General features: G+C 35.4%; 1 protein-coding gene and 1 long non-coding RNA gene across 3 annotated transcripts; one reads left to right on the forward strand and one right to left on the reverse strand.

Annotated features, from left to right (window-relative positions):
* The first annotated feature begins 2,824 nt into the window (after positions 1-2,824).
* LOC130728516 (amino acid transporter AVT1I-like) lies at positions 2,825-10,598 on the forward strand. Of its 2 annotated transcripts, none has more exons than XM_057580013.1 (3): positions 2,825-3,150; positions 9,198-9,805; positions 10,017-10,598. In XM_057580013.1, exons 1-3 carry the CDS (start codon positions 2,961-2,963, stop codon positions 10,530-10,532), a joined length of 1,314 nt encoding a protein of 437 aa, XP_057435996.1. In that variant the 5' UTR covers positions 2,825-2,960; the 3' UTR covers positions 10,533-10,598. The 2 variants fall into 2 exon arrangements, with proteins under 2 accessions (XP_057435996.1, XP_057435997.1); XM_057580014.1 differs by lacking the exon at positions 2,825-3,150 and adding an exon at positions 8,219-8,582.
* Positions 10,599-13,195: 2,597 nt separating this feature from the next.
* Positions 13,196-15,633, reverse strand: LOC130728517 (uncharacterized). Its single transcript, XR_009015702.1, has 2 exons — positions 13,650-15,633; positions 13,196-13,557 (listed from the first exon to the last, which is right to left on the reverse strand). It is a non-coding gene; the product is annotated as an uncharacterized LOC130728517 (long non-coding RNA).
* Between the last annotated feature and the right edge of the window lie 56 nt (positions 15,634-15,689).

Here is a 15,689-nt window from a genome sequence, read left to right on the forward strand (position 1 = left end):
TGTAATATGTCAATTACCTACTGAAAGTTCATCCTCTCGTGCAGGAGTTCCGAGTAGTACCAATTTCCAGGCGTCCGTGTCTCACATGTTTATGTTCAACTTTAGCTTTGATCGGTGATTATGCCAGACCTATTTATGCACCGGAAGCAGCCGCTGCTGGTGGGATAGAAAGACTTGGGTGCAGAAAGTGTAGGCGAAGTGGGGATGCGTTGTGTAAGTTCTAATGAAGTCATAAAACTGCTTTCTTATGGGTTGTCTCTTATGAAAGACATGGTTTTGACAATACATCTTCATTTCACTTAGATGAAGGTGTTTCAGTGTGGTACTGGCTGTTCATTATGGTGATTGGTTACATACTTACATATGTTAGGATTGTCCAGAAAAAATTTGAGTCAGTGTGGAATATTTTCCCTTTTTGTGCTCTTTTGCATTTGTGATATGCAAGAGATGGGCATGTTATAGGAAACAAATCCTTGGTTTTTTTCCTACCTTGAAAGTTTTCACAAGGGCAAGATTTGGCATATGTGTTTTTTCATGAATTTGAAATATTGATCCTCACAGCATACTATGAATAATTTGCAAAACTCTATATTTGAGAATGGATTTAGGTACTAAATTGACAAGTGACTATTGTTAAACTTCAGTCAATAGTTTGTGTTGTAAATTATAATAATTTGCTGATTGTGTTTCTGAAATTATAATAGATTGTGTTGTAAATTATAATAATTTGCTAGGAAGGTATTCTGAATTCATCTGTTTGTTATTATATCCATACTGATTTTGCAATTTAATTATCATCATTATTGAAATTATTATGAAGGTAACCTAGCTCATTTTCATTGGGATTTTATCACACCCTTGTTAACTCTTTCCTTACCGTCCAATCTATACAAAAACAATATAGTAGGCTTTAACTCAAAAGCTTGAATATGATTATGTGAGTTTTTAATCTTATCTTCAATTCTAAAGTTTTGTTTTTCTTCATCAGACTGCATTTCAAGCCCAGTTTGACTTACATTGCATAAAGAGAGTTGGATTTATGGAGGGATACATTGATTTTCCTTTATGTATTTGTTATTGGTTATTTTCTTAGTTGATAAAACTGAAGTCCTCTATCTTTATATTGAAAATATTATTTCATAGGAAGTGATTGTTGATTTCCATGTTCAGTTGAAAATTTCATTTATTGATGACCCTTTAATTTGGAGATCTTGTTAGTGAGGGCTGTAACTCTGCATACCTACAGACTATGGCACTATGCACACAGAAGTTAAAAAGAATTTTTTATTTCTTTTGGAGGGGGTGGGGGAGGGGGTATTTCATAGTATCTATCTCTACTTTAATTTTGATGGTGATGTTACAGAGGATTTATGTCATTTACCAGTGATTCTAAATAAGTTTTCAACAAGACCTTGAATGAGACTTAGCTATTGGTTCCAATTTTCCAACAGGTCGGTACAGAGGAAGCAGAGAGATTTTGCAAGGCTTTCCAACAAATTTATAAAAACTGGTATGTGTAGTATAATTTTTGTTTTTCATACCTTTGTTTCATTGAAAACTTTATTGATGTCGTAATACAAAGGGGATATGATGGCTTTAGTGACAATCAATTTTTGCTACTTGGAATCCAACAAGAGTAATAATTATGTGGTTGCAAAATAAAATAAAAATTGTTGGAATTCTTTCTTTTGCAGCGGCTAGAACCGCTGGAAGGAAATACTGATTTATCTTGCAGCGGCTGAAACCGCTGCTAAAAATGTGATGAATTTTTTCTTGATCCACGTCGGTTGCAAACGACGTTGAAATTTTTTTGCTCCTTTACGGCGGTTTAAACCGCCGCTAGAATATAGCGGCGGTTAATCCGGCGGTTGATTAAAACCGACGTTAGGTGGCCTTGCGGCGCAAAAAACACTGGCGGTTGTACAACTGATGGGAAAAATATTCGCGGCGGTTTAAACCGCCGCTATTCATAACTTCAACCGCCGCTAAATGCCTTGTTTTGGTGTAGTGGCATATATAATGTAATATGGTCCTTCCAACATGGAATCACAATTTATAAAAAAAAAACATGCAATGGTGGTGTGAACCGGCTGGATCAGATCTCTTTTTAGTTTTTACAGTCAACTCTCACCAATTTCAATCAAATCGATCCTACAACTGGATGATACGTCCCAAGGTCCTAGCCGGGACAACCGGTTCGGTCTAATTATACCAACAATGGACCAAAATTTTTATAATCTACATTCTTTTTATCTATTTTAAAATTTAAAGTCTTGTTAAAATTAATCATCCATGAAACATGTGTTACTAACTTATTATTTTATTTTTTCTTTTTGAAAGTAACTTATTTTTTTAATATATACTTCCTAACCTTTGGATTAAGTCTTAAGTGTGGACACGTTTTTCATTTCATCCTTTTTTATTTTCTCCTTTAGGAAACTTTCTTTACATTTTTTAATTGCGAGAGTGATCCATACGAAATTATTTTTTAACTTTGAAATTAAAAAATTTAGTAATAATAAGCAGCCACCTATATGATAAAAGAGTAATAATATGTAGCGATATGGTTTCTGCAGCACATATATTATATATAACATATATATACGAGATAGTAGCTTGGTTTTTACCTATAAACATTACTTATAGTTAAAAATCATCACAAATACGTGTGTCGGAAAGTAGTCCAGCGATGTATGCTTATCTATCATTCCGTCTCCCATGATAAAAACTCCAGCGTGGTGAATTTTTGTCTTTTGCATACTCATAAGTCACTACTAGTACTATCCCTTTCTGACAAGAAAGAAAGAATAAAGATGAACTTCACCCATTCCACCTATTAATTATTTTTTAAACCTCACACACTTCATTCATTTTCCCTAAACATTCTTGCTGTTGTGTTTTTACTAGCTGCCAAACCAAATACCAAACTCTCTCTCTGGCTTCTTCCCCAGACAGCACCAATGCATGGTTTGCAGCAGCAGCAGTACTGTGATGATGATATCTCCCTGAAGATTCCCCTAATTATTGCAGACCAAAACCCTCAGGCTGCAGGTGGTGGTTTGCAGCAAACTTCCGGTAACAGCTCCGGCAATGGTGGCGGCGCCGCCACTTTCCTCAAAACCTGTTTCAATGGCCTCAATGCTTTGGCAGGTATGTATTTTCAAACATGTCTTATTTGTTCTGCCCTTTTGTCCATTACGGTTGTTCTATGTAAGAGAATTGAATGAACAATTTTCCTGTGTTAGAGTTGCATATTCTCAGATTATTATTAGTTATGGGGTCTTTTGTTGGATTTTTAAATACTAATTTAGATTCCAATGCCAGTTTTAGTAAGAAGATAATAATTTTAGATCAAAATAAAATACATTATCTTGGAATCGTACGCATATGCTTAATCAATCAGTTTGGATTCTTTTGGTTTGCTTTGGAACCAACCTAATTAGTGCGGTTTGTCATGGTCTGGTTTGGGTTTTAAGGTTGTAGGTTTTTCATAAGAGGATAATATCAGGTGGACCTTTGATATGTTCAATCCTTGTTTCTCTTATATATTATTTACACTCTTATTTTTCCTCTATTCCTATCTCTCACTAGAAGTGGAAGGTGGAGAGGCGTAAAGAGAACATTAATCTATGGGATGTTATGTTTTTAAAATTTTAATTCATTTATAATTCACTTCTTTTTATCTTCATTTTATTAAATTTTTCTATCGCATCACATGTCATATCTTTTATTTAATTTTGTGTTCTCATCCAATTGGTGTAGCTTGAATCTGAATGGGAAAAGAACATTATCCATGTTCTTGACTCCCATGTCTATGAGGTGTGTGTACGCATTAGCCTATTTGAAGGTGTTTATCTTTAATGGGACTTTCTTTCCTTCTTGATAAGATCGTTTAATTTGTCATTGTTCTATAATCATGAGATGAACTTTTACTTTTCAAAATAAAAAACTTGTGTTACTATCTCCTTAGCTGAGATCAGAAACACCTTTTAATGTTTGAATATTAGAAGTGCGCATATGAATGAAATTTCGTCGGTATTTATTTACTTGAGTCTTAACATTCATTTATATATTTGTACCGATAAATATCCAAATACGTTCAATCTTACTTGTTAAAAAAAATTGGATTAGTATCAATCATGGATTAAAAAAAAACTTATAACTCGTTTGGATACCAAATAACACATCCGAGCAACTTTATGCATTTTTTGTTGAAATAACAAATGCATTGTAATGTGTTATTTCTTTATTAGCCACAAAACAGTCTAATTTGAATTTTCCGAAGCATCAAAAAAAAAAGAATTATTATTCAGACCCCTCATTAATGTATGAAAAGTCCTAAATGTCCTTCATGAAAAAAAATATAAATTTTTTTTCACTCTCTTTACATTCTTTCTCTCTCCTCTCTCCTTACCTCTTTCCTCTTTCTTCCACCCAACACCACCCACCACCACCAACCGCCACCACCGCCGCTGCCACCACCACCACCAACACCACAACCTCCATCTTCTGTCGTTTTTGAAAATATCAAACTTTAGGGAGTTGTTTCTGTCGTTTTTTATTTTTTTTCTACAAATAAACGCACTTTAGAAGTGCGTTACTCACGCACTTTAACACTTTTAAAGTGCGTTTTGCTGCAAATTTGTACATAATTAATATTAGATGATTTTTAAAAATCGTGAGACTACTAGAAGGTGTAGGAATTTGGAGATTCTAACTGCATATTTGAGCTTAGAATGATTCTATTACCTACTAATAAGTGACAGTCCAAAATTCCTTCCGGAAATTAAACAGGAAAAAAAAAAGAAATATCTATGTTGCGCTCGCACTTTGAAAGTGTGTGACTATCGCACTTTGAAAGTGCGAGCGAAAAAAATTTATAAAGGGCTTTTTTGAATTTTACAAATTTATCAGGGTCTGAATAGCTGTGAGGGGGATCTGAATAACAATTCCAAAAAAAAAGTCTAATTCGTTGTTCACACACATATTGTATATATTCACATTCACACTTCAGTTTATTTTCAATCTTGATGTCTATTGGGGTGTTAGCGCTACGCAAATGTTTACAAATGTTTTATTTCTTTATATCTGTTTTCCTTTGAAACTGTCCACACAGACATAGGACGTCGCAGACCACATAAATTTAGGTTAGAGCAACGGGTGGAGGCTGGCAATGGGTCTAGGACCCATAGGGTACCCGCAAAAAATACCCACTATGGGTAGGGTAAAAACCCGCTAGATGTGTATGGGGTTGGGTATGGGTAATTACCCGCAAAAAGTAGCGGGTATGGGTGTTATAGTACCCAATCCATCTCATACCCGCACACACATATTATTATTATTATTATTATTATTATTATTATTATTATTATTATTATTATTATTATTATTATTTGGTAATATATAACAAATTAACTTAAGCAATAGCTTTCAAACTTACTTTTTTTTTAAAATAGGTGAGTATTTAAGGTATTCATAATCATCACTAATTTACTCCCACTTATTTTTAAAATTTGTAAGTTATTAACCTACAACTTTAGGGCTATATTATAAATCTAAATTATAAATTTAAAATTATATCTTTTTCGTTTATTTCTTCTAAAAAATATGCTTAGTTGAATGATTTTATTTGTTAAGTATTTGAATAATCTTTTGTATTTTTATTAGTGTTTTTTATTTAAAATTGTAGTTGTATTTTTGTTTACTAATAACAATAATAGTGAAAAATATATTTTGGTTAGCTAAATTGCGGGTAATGGGCACGGGTATGGGCAAATAGGTACCCAGAGGGTACGGGGACGGGCATTTAAGTTGCTACCCACGCGGGTATGGGGACGGGTACGAGTAATTTTTGAAAACGCGGGTATGGAGATGGGTACTAGTACCCTACCCAGACCCTACCCATTGCCATCCCTAGATAGAGCATATAGCTAGCTTCAAGTATTAACAATCACTTGGAATAAGATGGAACCTAGGAATGAAATCAAAGAATCCAATTCAAGTTCCAATGTTGTATTTTGGATCAAACTAACGTTATTTATTAATTATTTTATTCTATAAATGGCAATAACATTACGAAAGTAGGAGTAGTTAACATGGCTTGTCTTTGCTGCATTAATTACAACCCCTAATACTTCTTGAAAAACACTGCAAAGTTTGGTTGTGGTTTTTCTTTTTTAAATGAATTTCACCATCCTTTACGTGTCCTAGATTTGGATTTTCTCATGTGTTAATCTCATATGATAATGTGATGTGAAGATCTCAGCCTATAATTCTATTTTAATGAAATTCAGATCCTTAATTTATATTGACTATCAGATTTCATTAAAGAAAGTAATTAAAGATCCAGATCTTTCACATGACACATGACATTAACATGTGAAATTAACACATGAGGATATCCAAATACGTCATGTACTACTTCTACCCTTTCTTTATCTTTCTATCAAGCACTACTCATGACAAGTTCAGTAATCACCAATGTTGTTTAGATCCTGATCTGGATCCCAAGATCTTACAATTTTAGGATTTGAGAAAACCTCAACGATCTGGATCTATTGTAGGATCAAAGATTGGATTGGATCTCACCGGGATCACGATCCGTGAAGCAAGGATCCATCGGATCCCGATCTTGCGATCCTGAAGAGAGGGTGTTTCACACTTGGACTTTTATATTTTTTGGCTCATTTCAACGTCCCATTTCAAAACTAAAAAAAAAAGATGAATTTCAGCCAAAACTCATAAAGTAATAAATGTTTTTAATAAAAAAATAAAAGTGATACCTTATAATCCCTAAACGCAACCCCTAACTTTCCAAGTCTCGAACCATTGACGATTGAACTAATACAGTGAACCTTCACCGTCTCTAACTCTGTTTTGCGTTGACCCAGGACTAGGAATTAAGCTTCTCCGCCGTCAGAAGCTGTCGACCTAGGATTCTTATGTTCTGATTTATTATGTCGTTGTGTGTGAATTTTGATGTGAATCATGAGTTATTTTTCTTACGTATGTGAATTTTTATGTATATGTAATTTAAGAATATATGTTAGCATTCTTAGTAGGATCTTAAAGAATCTAAGATTCGATCCCGATCCTAGGATTTACGATCTTTTACCCCCTAATCGATTCTAAGAAAAATCCCGATCCTGACACTTTAGATCAATTTTAACTTGCTACTAGTGTGAATAAGTTAAACTAAATTTAAAAAGGGCTTAATTTCCGCATGGTCCGAATTTAAAGAGTATGAATAAGCAACTAATGAGCTACCACTTAATTACATACAACTTGTATTTTATAGTAGTATTTATTATTATATGCAATTTTTATTGAGTTTTTTATAGACAAATGTTAGTCGTTACTAATATTAGTAAATTAGTAATGTTGATCTTCCTTGAATCAACACTCATTGGAGTGTTGAACTTTCAAGTTGTTAACAAACAAATTGTTACTCATGTTGTTTTTATGTTAAGACCAATGTTCACCGGAGCATTGTTCATTTAAGTTGTCACGAGATGACTTGAGTTTGAGATCTTCAACTTGGATTGCATATAGGTTGCATGTTGAGTATAGTTCTAATGCTAAGAGACAAGAAAAAAACATGATTCTATAGTGCCTAAATTTGTCCTGGATCTTCCTGTTCTCTTTCAATCATATCACCGATCACATTTTTTTTTCTCTTCTTTATATCTCTTTTTTATCCACTTCATATCCACTTTTAATAAAGCGTGAATGAAGTTTACTCTATTAGAAACAATAATGTTATTTTTCATGTGGGAATTGTTGTTTTTCTTTACAAAGTAGAATGATGTGATTCCTCATCACCCACCAATCCTCATCCTGTCCTACTCCAGCAAGTAGTGTGACACTGTGTTGCCGGCTCAGATTTATCGGAAAAACTGTTGAACTTGTTTGCTCATGCCTTAAACGTTTTTTAAAACTCCGAAAGGTTTTGTAAAGGATGCGTCACTCCAAAATGTGTACCACCATAGTTTACTCAAACACACATGGTTGGATATAGCGTTTGAAAATTGAGTGGACACGATTCAACATTAAAAATAACCCTAATGACAAGTATGCCCCTAACTCTCGCTCTCCCTGTTTTAGGGACAAAAATTGAGTAGCCACTCTTTCTTGGGTGGAAAAGTAATATTATGAAAATAAAGGTCATTCTTGTACTTTCAGTCTTTCACTCAAAAGGCTAATGATCTAGGGTGAGTCATAAACGCCGCCGTTGACTAGACTAGAACATGTTATATATCACTTGGCAAGATATTTCATTACTCCTTAGCTAGTACCAACCAACCTACCTTTGAGATTTTGTGAGCCATCTGTGTTCTCTGAGAAAATTCAAGTTTTAGCATCCTCTATAGTCTATATACTTACTGTGTGAGATTTTGTTCAAATGTCTGAAAAAATTCAGAACAACTCATCATTGGGTCTGGGTGTGCCATTACTATCTGAGTGGAAGCTCCATGAGTCAGGGTATGCCATAGATGAGGAGAAACTTATAGCCTCTCATTCTCCAACTAAAAACACTTTATCCTTCTTCCAATCCTGTCTTAATGGACTCAATGCAATATCAGGTTTCACACCTCATTTAATTTAATTTAATTTCTCATATGGTTCTTTGTCATTGTGCACTATTTAGATAATTGTTCTTAAGTGAGTGCATTTTTCCTTTTGTATAGATTATAGTACATGTTTACTTAGAAGCTATGGCTTTTCTAACTAGAAATGAATCTAGAATCAATTCTGAAATGCATTTTTCCTTTGTATAGAATCCAAACATGTTTTACTTATGATGTTTGGACAAGCTTCTCTTTCATCGGAATCAATTCTGAAAGGCATGTTTGGATATAAGTGAGCCAAAATCACAGTGAGCTAAAACCATGGTCAGCTAAAATCACAGTGGGCAGAAGCAAGTTCTCTTAACTTTTGCCATTGTCGACCGTGATTTTGGCTTCACCGTAATTTTTCACCATGTATCTAGGCATGTAAATAAGTTTCTCCACTAAACTGATTCTAGCAATAGAACTAATTGTAGAAGAGTTTCCAAATGGTGAAACCCAAAATGCTATGAAACATCAAACTTTCTATGACAATGCATTAATCATTCTCATTTTGGCAGGTCATGTTTGTTATTCCATTAAAAGAAATCTTATAAAATTAGTGCTATGTTTTTGTGGTTTGTGTTTCAGGTGTTGGGATACTGTCGGTTCCATATGCTCTAGCATCTGGAGGGTGGTTAAGTTTGGCTCTTCTGTTTGCTATTGCTGCTGTAGCCTTTTACTCAGGGTTGTTGATGCAAAGATGTATGGATAAGAATTCAAATATCAAAACATATCCAGATATAGGTGAGCTTGCATTTGGAAAGATAGGAAGACTAGTAGTATCAACATCCATGTACACAGAGCTCTACTTAGTTTCAATAGGGTTCTTAATTTTAGAAGGGGATAACTTGAGCAATTTATTTCCCATTATGGAGATTCAAGTGGCTGGTTTAGCAATTGGTGGAAAGCAATTCTTTGTGGTGGTAGCTGCTTTGGTTATCTTACCTACAATGTGGTTAGATAACTTGAGTCTACTTTCTTATGTATCTGCAAGTGGAGTGTTTGCTTCTGCTATCATCATCTTTTCAATATCATGGACTGCAACATTTGATGGAGTTGGTTTTCATGAAAAGGGAACTCTCATTAGTTGGAATGGAATCCCTACAGCTGTTAGCTTGTATGCCTTTTGCTATTGTGCACATCCTGTCTTCCCCACCCTGTACAATTCCATGAGAAAGAAACACCAATTCTCTAATGTAAGTGTTCTGCTTTTTGGGGTTTGTTTTGCTTCTAAAATAGTATTAAGAAACCTTTAGTAAGGGTTCTAATTAATTTGCTGCCTTTTCAATTGTCATTTTAATATACTAAAATTCTTATTTGTTATGATCATAGATTTTAGATATGGTACTCATGCTAGCTTTTTCTTGTTTCTAAACAATTTTTTATTTGTTTCTTATTACATTGCAGGTTCTACTTGTATGCTTTTTGTTCACCACAGCTGGTTATGCATCTATGGGTATAATTGGCTATCTAATGTTTGGTTCCAAGGTTGAATCACAGGTAACATTAAACTTGCCACTGAACAAAATCAGCTCAAAAATAGCAATATATACTACCTTAGTCAATCCCATAACCAAGTATGCTTTGATGACAACACCAATCACCAATGCTTTGAAGGATTTGCTTCCAAGGAAATACAAGAATAGAGTCACCAACATCTCAATAAGCACTATGCTAGTAATCAGCACTGTCATTATTGCCCTTGCTGTTCCTTTCTTTGGGTACCTCATGTCCCTAGTTGGAGCAATTTTAAGTGTCACAGCTTCTATTTTGCTTCCATGCTTATGCTACTTAAAGATTTCAGGTAAATACAAAAATTTTGGGTGTGAGATGTTCACCATAGTTGCTATCATATTGGCAGCTATAGCAATGGGAATATCTGGGACATATACGTCACTGCTTGAAATAATCCACCATTTGTAAAGGCACTGTAGTGGCCTATTATATTTTATACACAATTAAATTTGTATTCCATATTTTTTTGGCCTCCTTTATTTTTCTGATGAAGATTTTATTTGACCTGATTTGGGGTGAGGTAAACTGTGTGCAGTAGTAATCAACAAAGTGGCATGAAATTCATCAAGCTGGTAAACATAGAAAGAATATACACAACAGTTGATAGATATCATAAGTTAATTTATAGCTGATTAACAGAGAAAAACTTCACCTGCCCTACTCTATCAACTATGAATTTTGCTGATTTTGCCAAAGTCAAGGAATTCAGTAGCCTAACCTGAGAGGCAAAAGGTTTAATTAAATGCTATAGATTTTTTAACTCTTGTGATTGTTTTACACAAGGCAATATACATGTGTTAGGATACCATATTATTAAAACACAAAATACATAAACTACAGAGACCCCAATGAATACTATGAAACCATCTTAAGTTTTATGTCATGATTTGTGAACAAGAGAATTAGAGGGGGAAAGAGAGGTTTTATTCTCTATTATGTCATGCATTTCTGCCATTGAACACAAGTGGTTGTAATCTACATTTCTACTCATTGATCATGGTCTCTGTAAGTATTTCATATTTAGGTGATTGTAGGCTATTTAGAGAAAGAAGCTGGTGATATCAATTCTCTGTTAATTAATTTACTTATCCTTAATGGAAAAAATGATTAAAAATGAGAGGTCCTCTGTCTGCTTTTCTTTTTAACCTTTTTGGTTTATGGACTTTCCTGCATGCTACAAAATGCTTAATAAATTTCTTTGATGCAGGAAGCATATTTCTCTATTGTTACAGTTGGAGTAAATGTAATCAAGTAATCAACAACCACATAGTTGGTCTAATTATTAGTTCATGTACAATTGTACAAATCTTGGTTTGATGGTTGATGCTCATGCTTGCTCTGTTTTCATATTTTATTTTACTAGAACTGAAAGATTGTTTTGAAGGAGTTCGGAGCGAAAATAGTTTCCAAATGGAGTAATCTCTCACAATTTAAGTGGAGGTTCATTGTGTGGATAGCAGGGGAGAACAAAAAACTGAATAACAAATTGCTGAAGTACCTAAAACAAAAGCATCAAATTCACAAAATCTGACAGAGCAAGAACAAGAACAATCCTAATTCCAACTTCCAATTAATGATAAGAAAACAGAATCTTACCTTGCAAAATACTTGGATGTTTCCCTCTACTAAGTTCACTTGGCTGTTTCTTACCTCCTCTTTTGCAGGAAAGGCTTAGGAATAAAATGGAGGTCACTGACATAAGAAATTATATCAGCCATGTCAGACATATAATAAGGTTGCACTGCAGTTTGCAACAATAACCCTTAACTTAGTTTATAACAATTAACAACTAATATGGATTCAGATGAAAAAAAAAAAGAAAAAAAGATGCTAAAAAGCAAACAAAAATGATAGTTAATTAATTGAAGTTAACTCAAAATAAAAAATTCAAAAGGGTGCGAATCATCATAGGAAAACTATGTAACCAATGGCCCATTTGTAGAATCTGAGGCAGTTGTCGGTCATCTGCCTTAGATTCTATAAATGGTGGTTCAAGAGTCTTCAGGAAGCAATAGTTTCACTGGCAGCATTAAGGGATTTCCTCTTCTTCATTGGAGCAGACTCAACAAATTGATGAACCTCAGGGTTGAACTTCAAGAGGAGGTCAGAAATGTACCTTAGGCTTTGATGGTAGTTTACCATTTACCCCCTCCCCATCAAAAAATAAATCCAAGTTCAAATAAAAGATCATTTTTGAATTAACAAGCCACCTATGCACTCATTCTTGATCATGAATTAGACCATTTTTAATAAAATAAAATTACAATTCATTGTACCCAACAAAAATTAATAAATAATTAGGGGTTTATTTGTGTAAGATTAAATGTTGGGGGTTTCTTACTTTCTTTGTGTGCTTTTGACAATGTGTGGGGTTTTGGCAATGATCATGCCCAAATCAGTGTATGGGAAATAAAGGCTGGGTGTATTGGGTAGGTGATACTTGGACCTTAATAGATATATCAAAATTGCCTATATTTGTATTCCCTTATCTGAGTTGTTAAATAAAATTTTCTGTAATTTGCAAAAAACAAAAAATAAAAAGGTAAATAGCCAAGTTGGTCCCTGAATGTGTCAGCCGCCTTCAAGTTGCTCCCTAAAATTCTAAAATGCATCGCGCGGTCCCTGAATGTGGCAAAAGCCATTCAAGTTAGTCCTTACGTTAAAATAAAAGAGACGGACGTTAACGGAAGGCTGACATGTCATGTTTTTTGCCACTTGGATATCAATTGAGTCCTTGATATTGCCAACTTAATGTCAGTTTGATCCAAGCTGAAAAAGTCAACTTCTCTCTCTCACCCACCTTCTTTCTCCTCTCCCTCACCACCATCACCTCTGTCTTCCTCCCACCTCCCACCTCCCTCCCCCACTACCCACCCCCACCCCTCCACCACCACCAACCTTTTTCACCCTTACCCCTTTCCCCACCTTGACAACTTTGTTACAGAGCAAGATATGAGAAGACTTTCAGCACTTTCACCATCAAGATCTATCGTCACTCAGTACCACTTTCTCAATATAATGGTCAATGACACTAACTACAATTAAGAAAGAACCCACGAAACAAAGCAACAGAACAACAAAACAACACTACAGCAACTTCTAATTCAAAAATAAACACCATACATGATTATACCAAAAACAAAATACACTATACGCATGGTGTATCAAGTTTATTGCTGGAATAGAAAGCTAATCCCTTTTCAATCTCCCAATCTTCTTTAATCTTCTTCAAATCCTGGCTTTCACCCATCTGGGTAACCTTGCGAGTGTTGTGGTCAGCTTCAGCCATGCGCACTGATGAATAATCTTCAGAGCTTTTCAGGACCCAGATTCAGATTTGGTCAGAGAATAAAAGAAAGATTGATTTTTTGGACTCCGATCAGATCAAAAAACAGAATCGGATGCCCAAGATCTTCAATTTGGAGATACCCATCTGAAAAGCCCAGCACAAACACACTCAAAATGCACACACTCATCAAATGCACACACACCACAAAATCAAATCTGAAGCGCACCGATAGAGACCTGGGAGCATGTTGGATCGAGAAGGAGATGGAGGCTTAGCTTTCGGAGGGGGGTTCGAGGTGGGAGCTTGGCTGAACAGTGTGGCGATGCTCACAGTGGAGAGGATGCGGCATCCCTTGCGACAGCGCGGTGCGGCGTGGTGGACGAGGGTTTAGGGTCAGAGTTCATATCGATGGTGATTGCGAGCTACAGTGCAGCACGATGGTTGTAACAGCCAGGATTGAGGTTTAAGAACCAGATCTGATTTTGATGATTGGCGGAGGAGTGAGGGGGGTGGTGACCGAAGAACTTACATGGTGGAGGTTGTGGGTCGTTTAAATGGGGAGGTGGCTGGAGTGGTGGCCGGAGGGGGTGGAGTTCTGGGTTTTTGGGGAAGATGAAGAAGGTGAAGATGAACAGGATGAAGATGAAGAAGGTGAAGATTGTTTTAATTTAAGGAGGGACTAAATTGACGTTAATTTTACAAATAGACACTCCAGCATGGAAAATAAATTCCATCTCAGCATTTTCGTTAACGGCCGTTAACGATTTTAAGGTCAGGGACTAACTTAAAGGACTTTTGTCACATTCAAGGACCGCGGAATGCATTTTAGAAGTTTAGGGACCAACTTGAAGGCGGCTAACACATTTAGGGACCAACTTGATGTAAGATCAAGATTTGATCAGTGGTTGCATCTCTATATTTTGATGATTACAATTTAGTTTTGTGATGATGAACAATTATGGTACCCTAACGTTTGTCTTTTCCAAGTGTGACAAACAGGTTCTCATTCTGATCCAAGCACATTATTTCAGAAGATAGAAACCAAAAAGGTAACTATAAGAAAGATCTTAAAGCTGATCATGTTCGTTCAGAACAGTGACAAATCCTTCAGAAGATCTGAAGCTACAAGAAAGCATTGATATGGATCAAGACAACTTGAAGTTATGAAGAACCGGAGTCAGAAGTTCTGAGGATCAGATAGTTCAGATGGAACGGTCCAGAAGCAGAGGACTCAAAGTTCTGAAGACTTAAGAAGTTGGCTCAGAAAAACCAAGATCAGAAGTTCTGAGGAACGGTTCAGAAGCTACTGTACATAGCTCAGAAGATCCACCGGAAGCTGACATAAGGATTACAAGCTTTCAGAATTACACTAATCATTTAACTTCACGAGAGAACATCTGAAGCATTAAGTAATGATTAAGTGCACTGGTATTGTCGCGCACTAAGACAAGTTGTCATAGAATAGAATATCCTGGACATGGATGTTTATTCTCGATGGCACACCTACCTCGGGCAGCACAATATTCTTTATTCTCTGAATTCCACTACAACCGGTCTCTGCAAAAGCAGATCATACAACGGTAACATTCTTTGAATCCAGAAGTATAAGAACGCTGCATCAAGATGAAGAAAGTAAGAAGCATTGCACGAATTTAGCAAACATACTTACAAAGCTCCCAAGCAATATTCTTCATTCGCTTACAATTCTAAGTTTACCCTGCTTATCAAAAGCATTCATTTGTAAACACAAACCTACTACAATCTTATTGTAATTCCTTAAGAGACCAAGGTTGGTCAGATCTTGAGAGGACTGAATCAAGGTTGATTCAGTGATTAGCTAGTCTTGAGAGGATCGGTAGATCAGCTTCTTGAGAGGATACTAGTGAGAAGGTCTTTGTATTGTTAGTCACTTGTAGGTTGCAAGTGCAGTTGTAACACTCATTGATCTTAGTGAATTGCCTTCATCAGAAGAAGGAAAAAATCACCTTAACAGGTGGACTGGATTAGCTTGAGCTTTTATCTCAAGTGAACCAGGATAAAATACCTGTGTGCTATTTTGTTTATATCTTGCACCTAGTTCTTATCCTTAAGTTTTGTAAAACTTAAAAAGGGATATCTTTTGTTAAAAACTCTATTCAAACCCCCCTTTCTAGTGTTTTTCGCACCTTCACTTGACTATTTACCCAAAAATAAAAACATTAATAACTCGTTCTTAGCCCATAAATCATAAATTTCCACCACCAAATAGCGAGGGGATTGAGTTAATCTTATACCTT

The sequence above is a fragment of the Lotus japonicus genome, chromosome 1, assembly GCF_012489685.1.
Source record: "Lotus japonicus ecotype B-129 chromosome 1, LjGifu_v1.2".
Lineage (NCBI taxonomy): Eukaryota > Viridiplantae > Streptophyta > Magnoliopsida > Fabales > Fabaceae > Lotus > Lotus japonicus.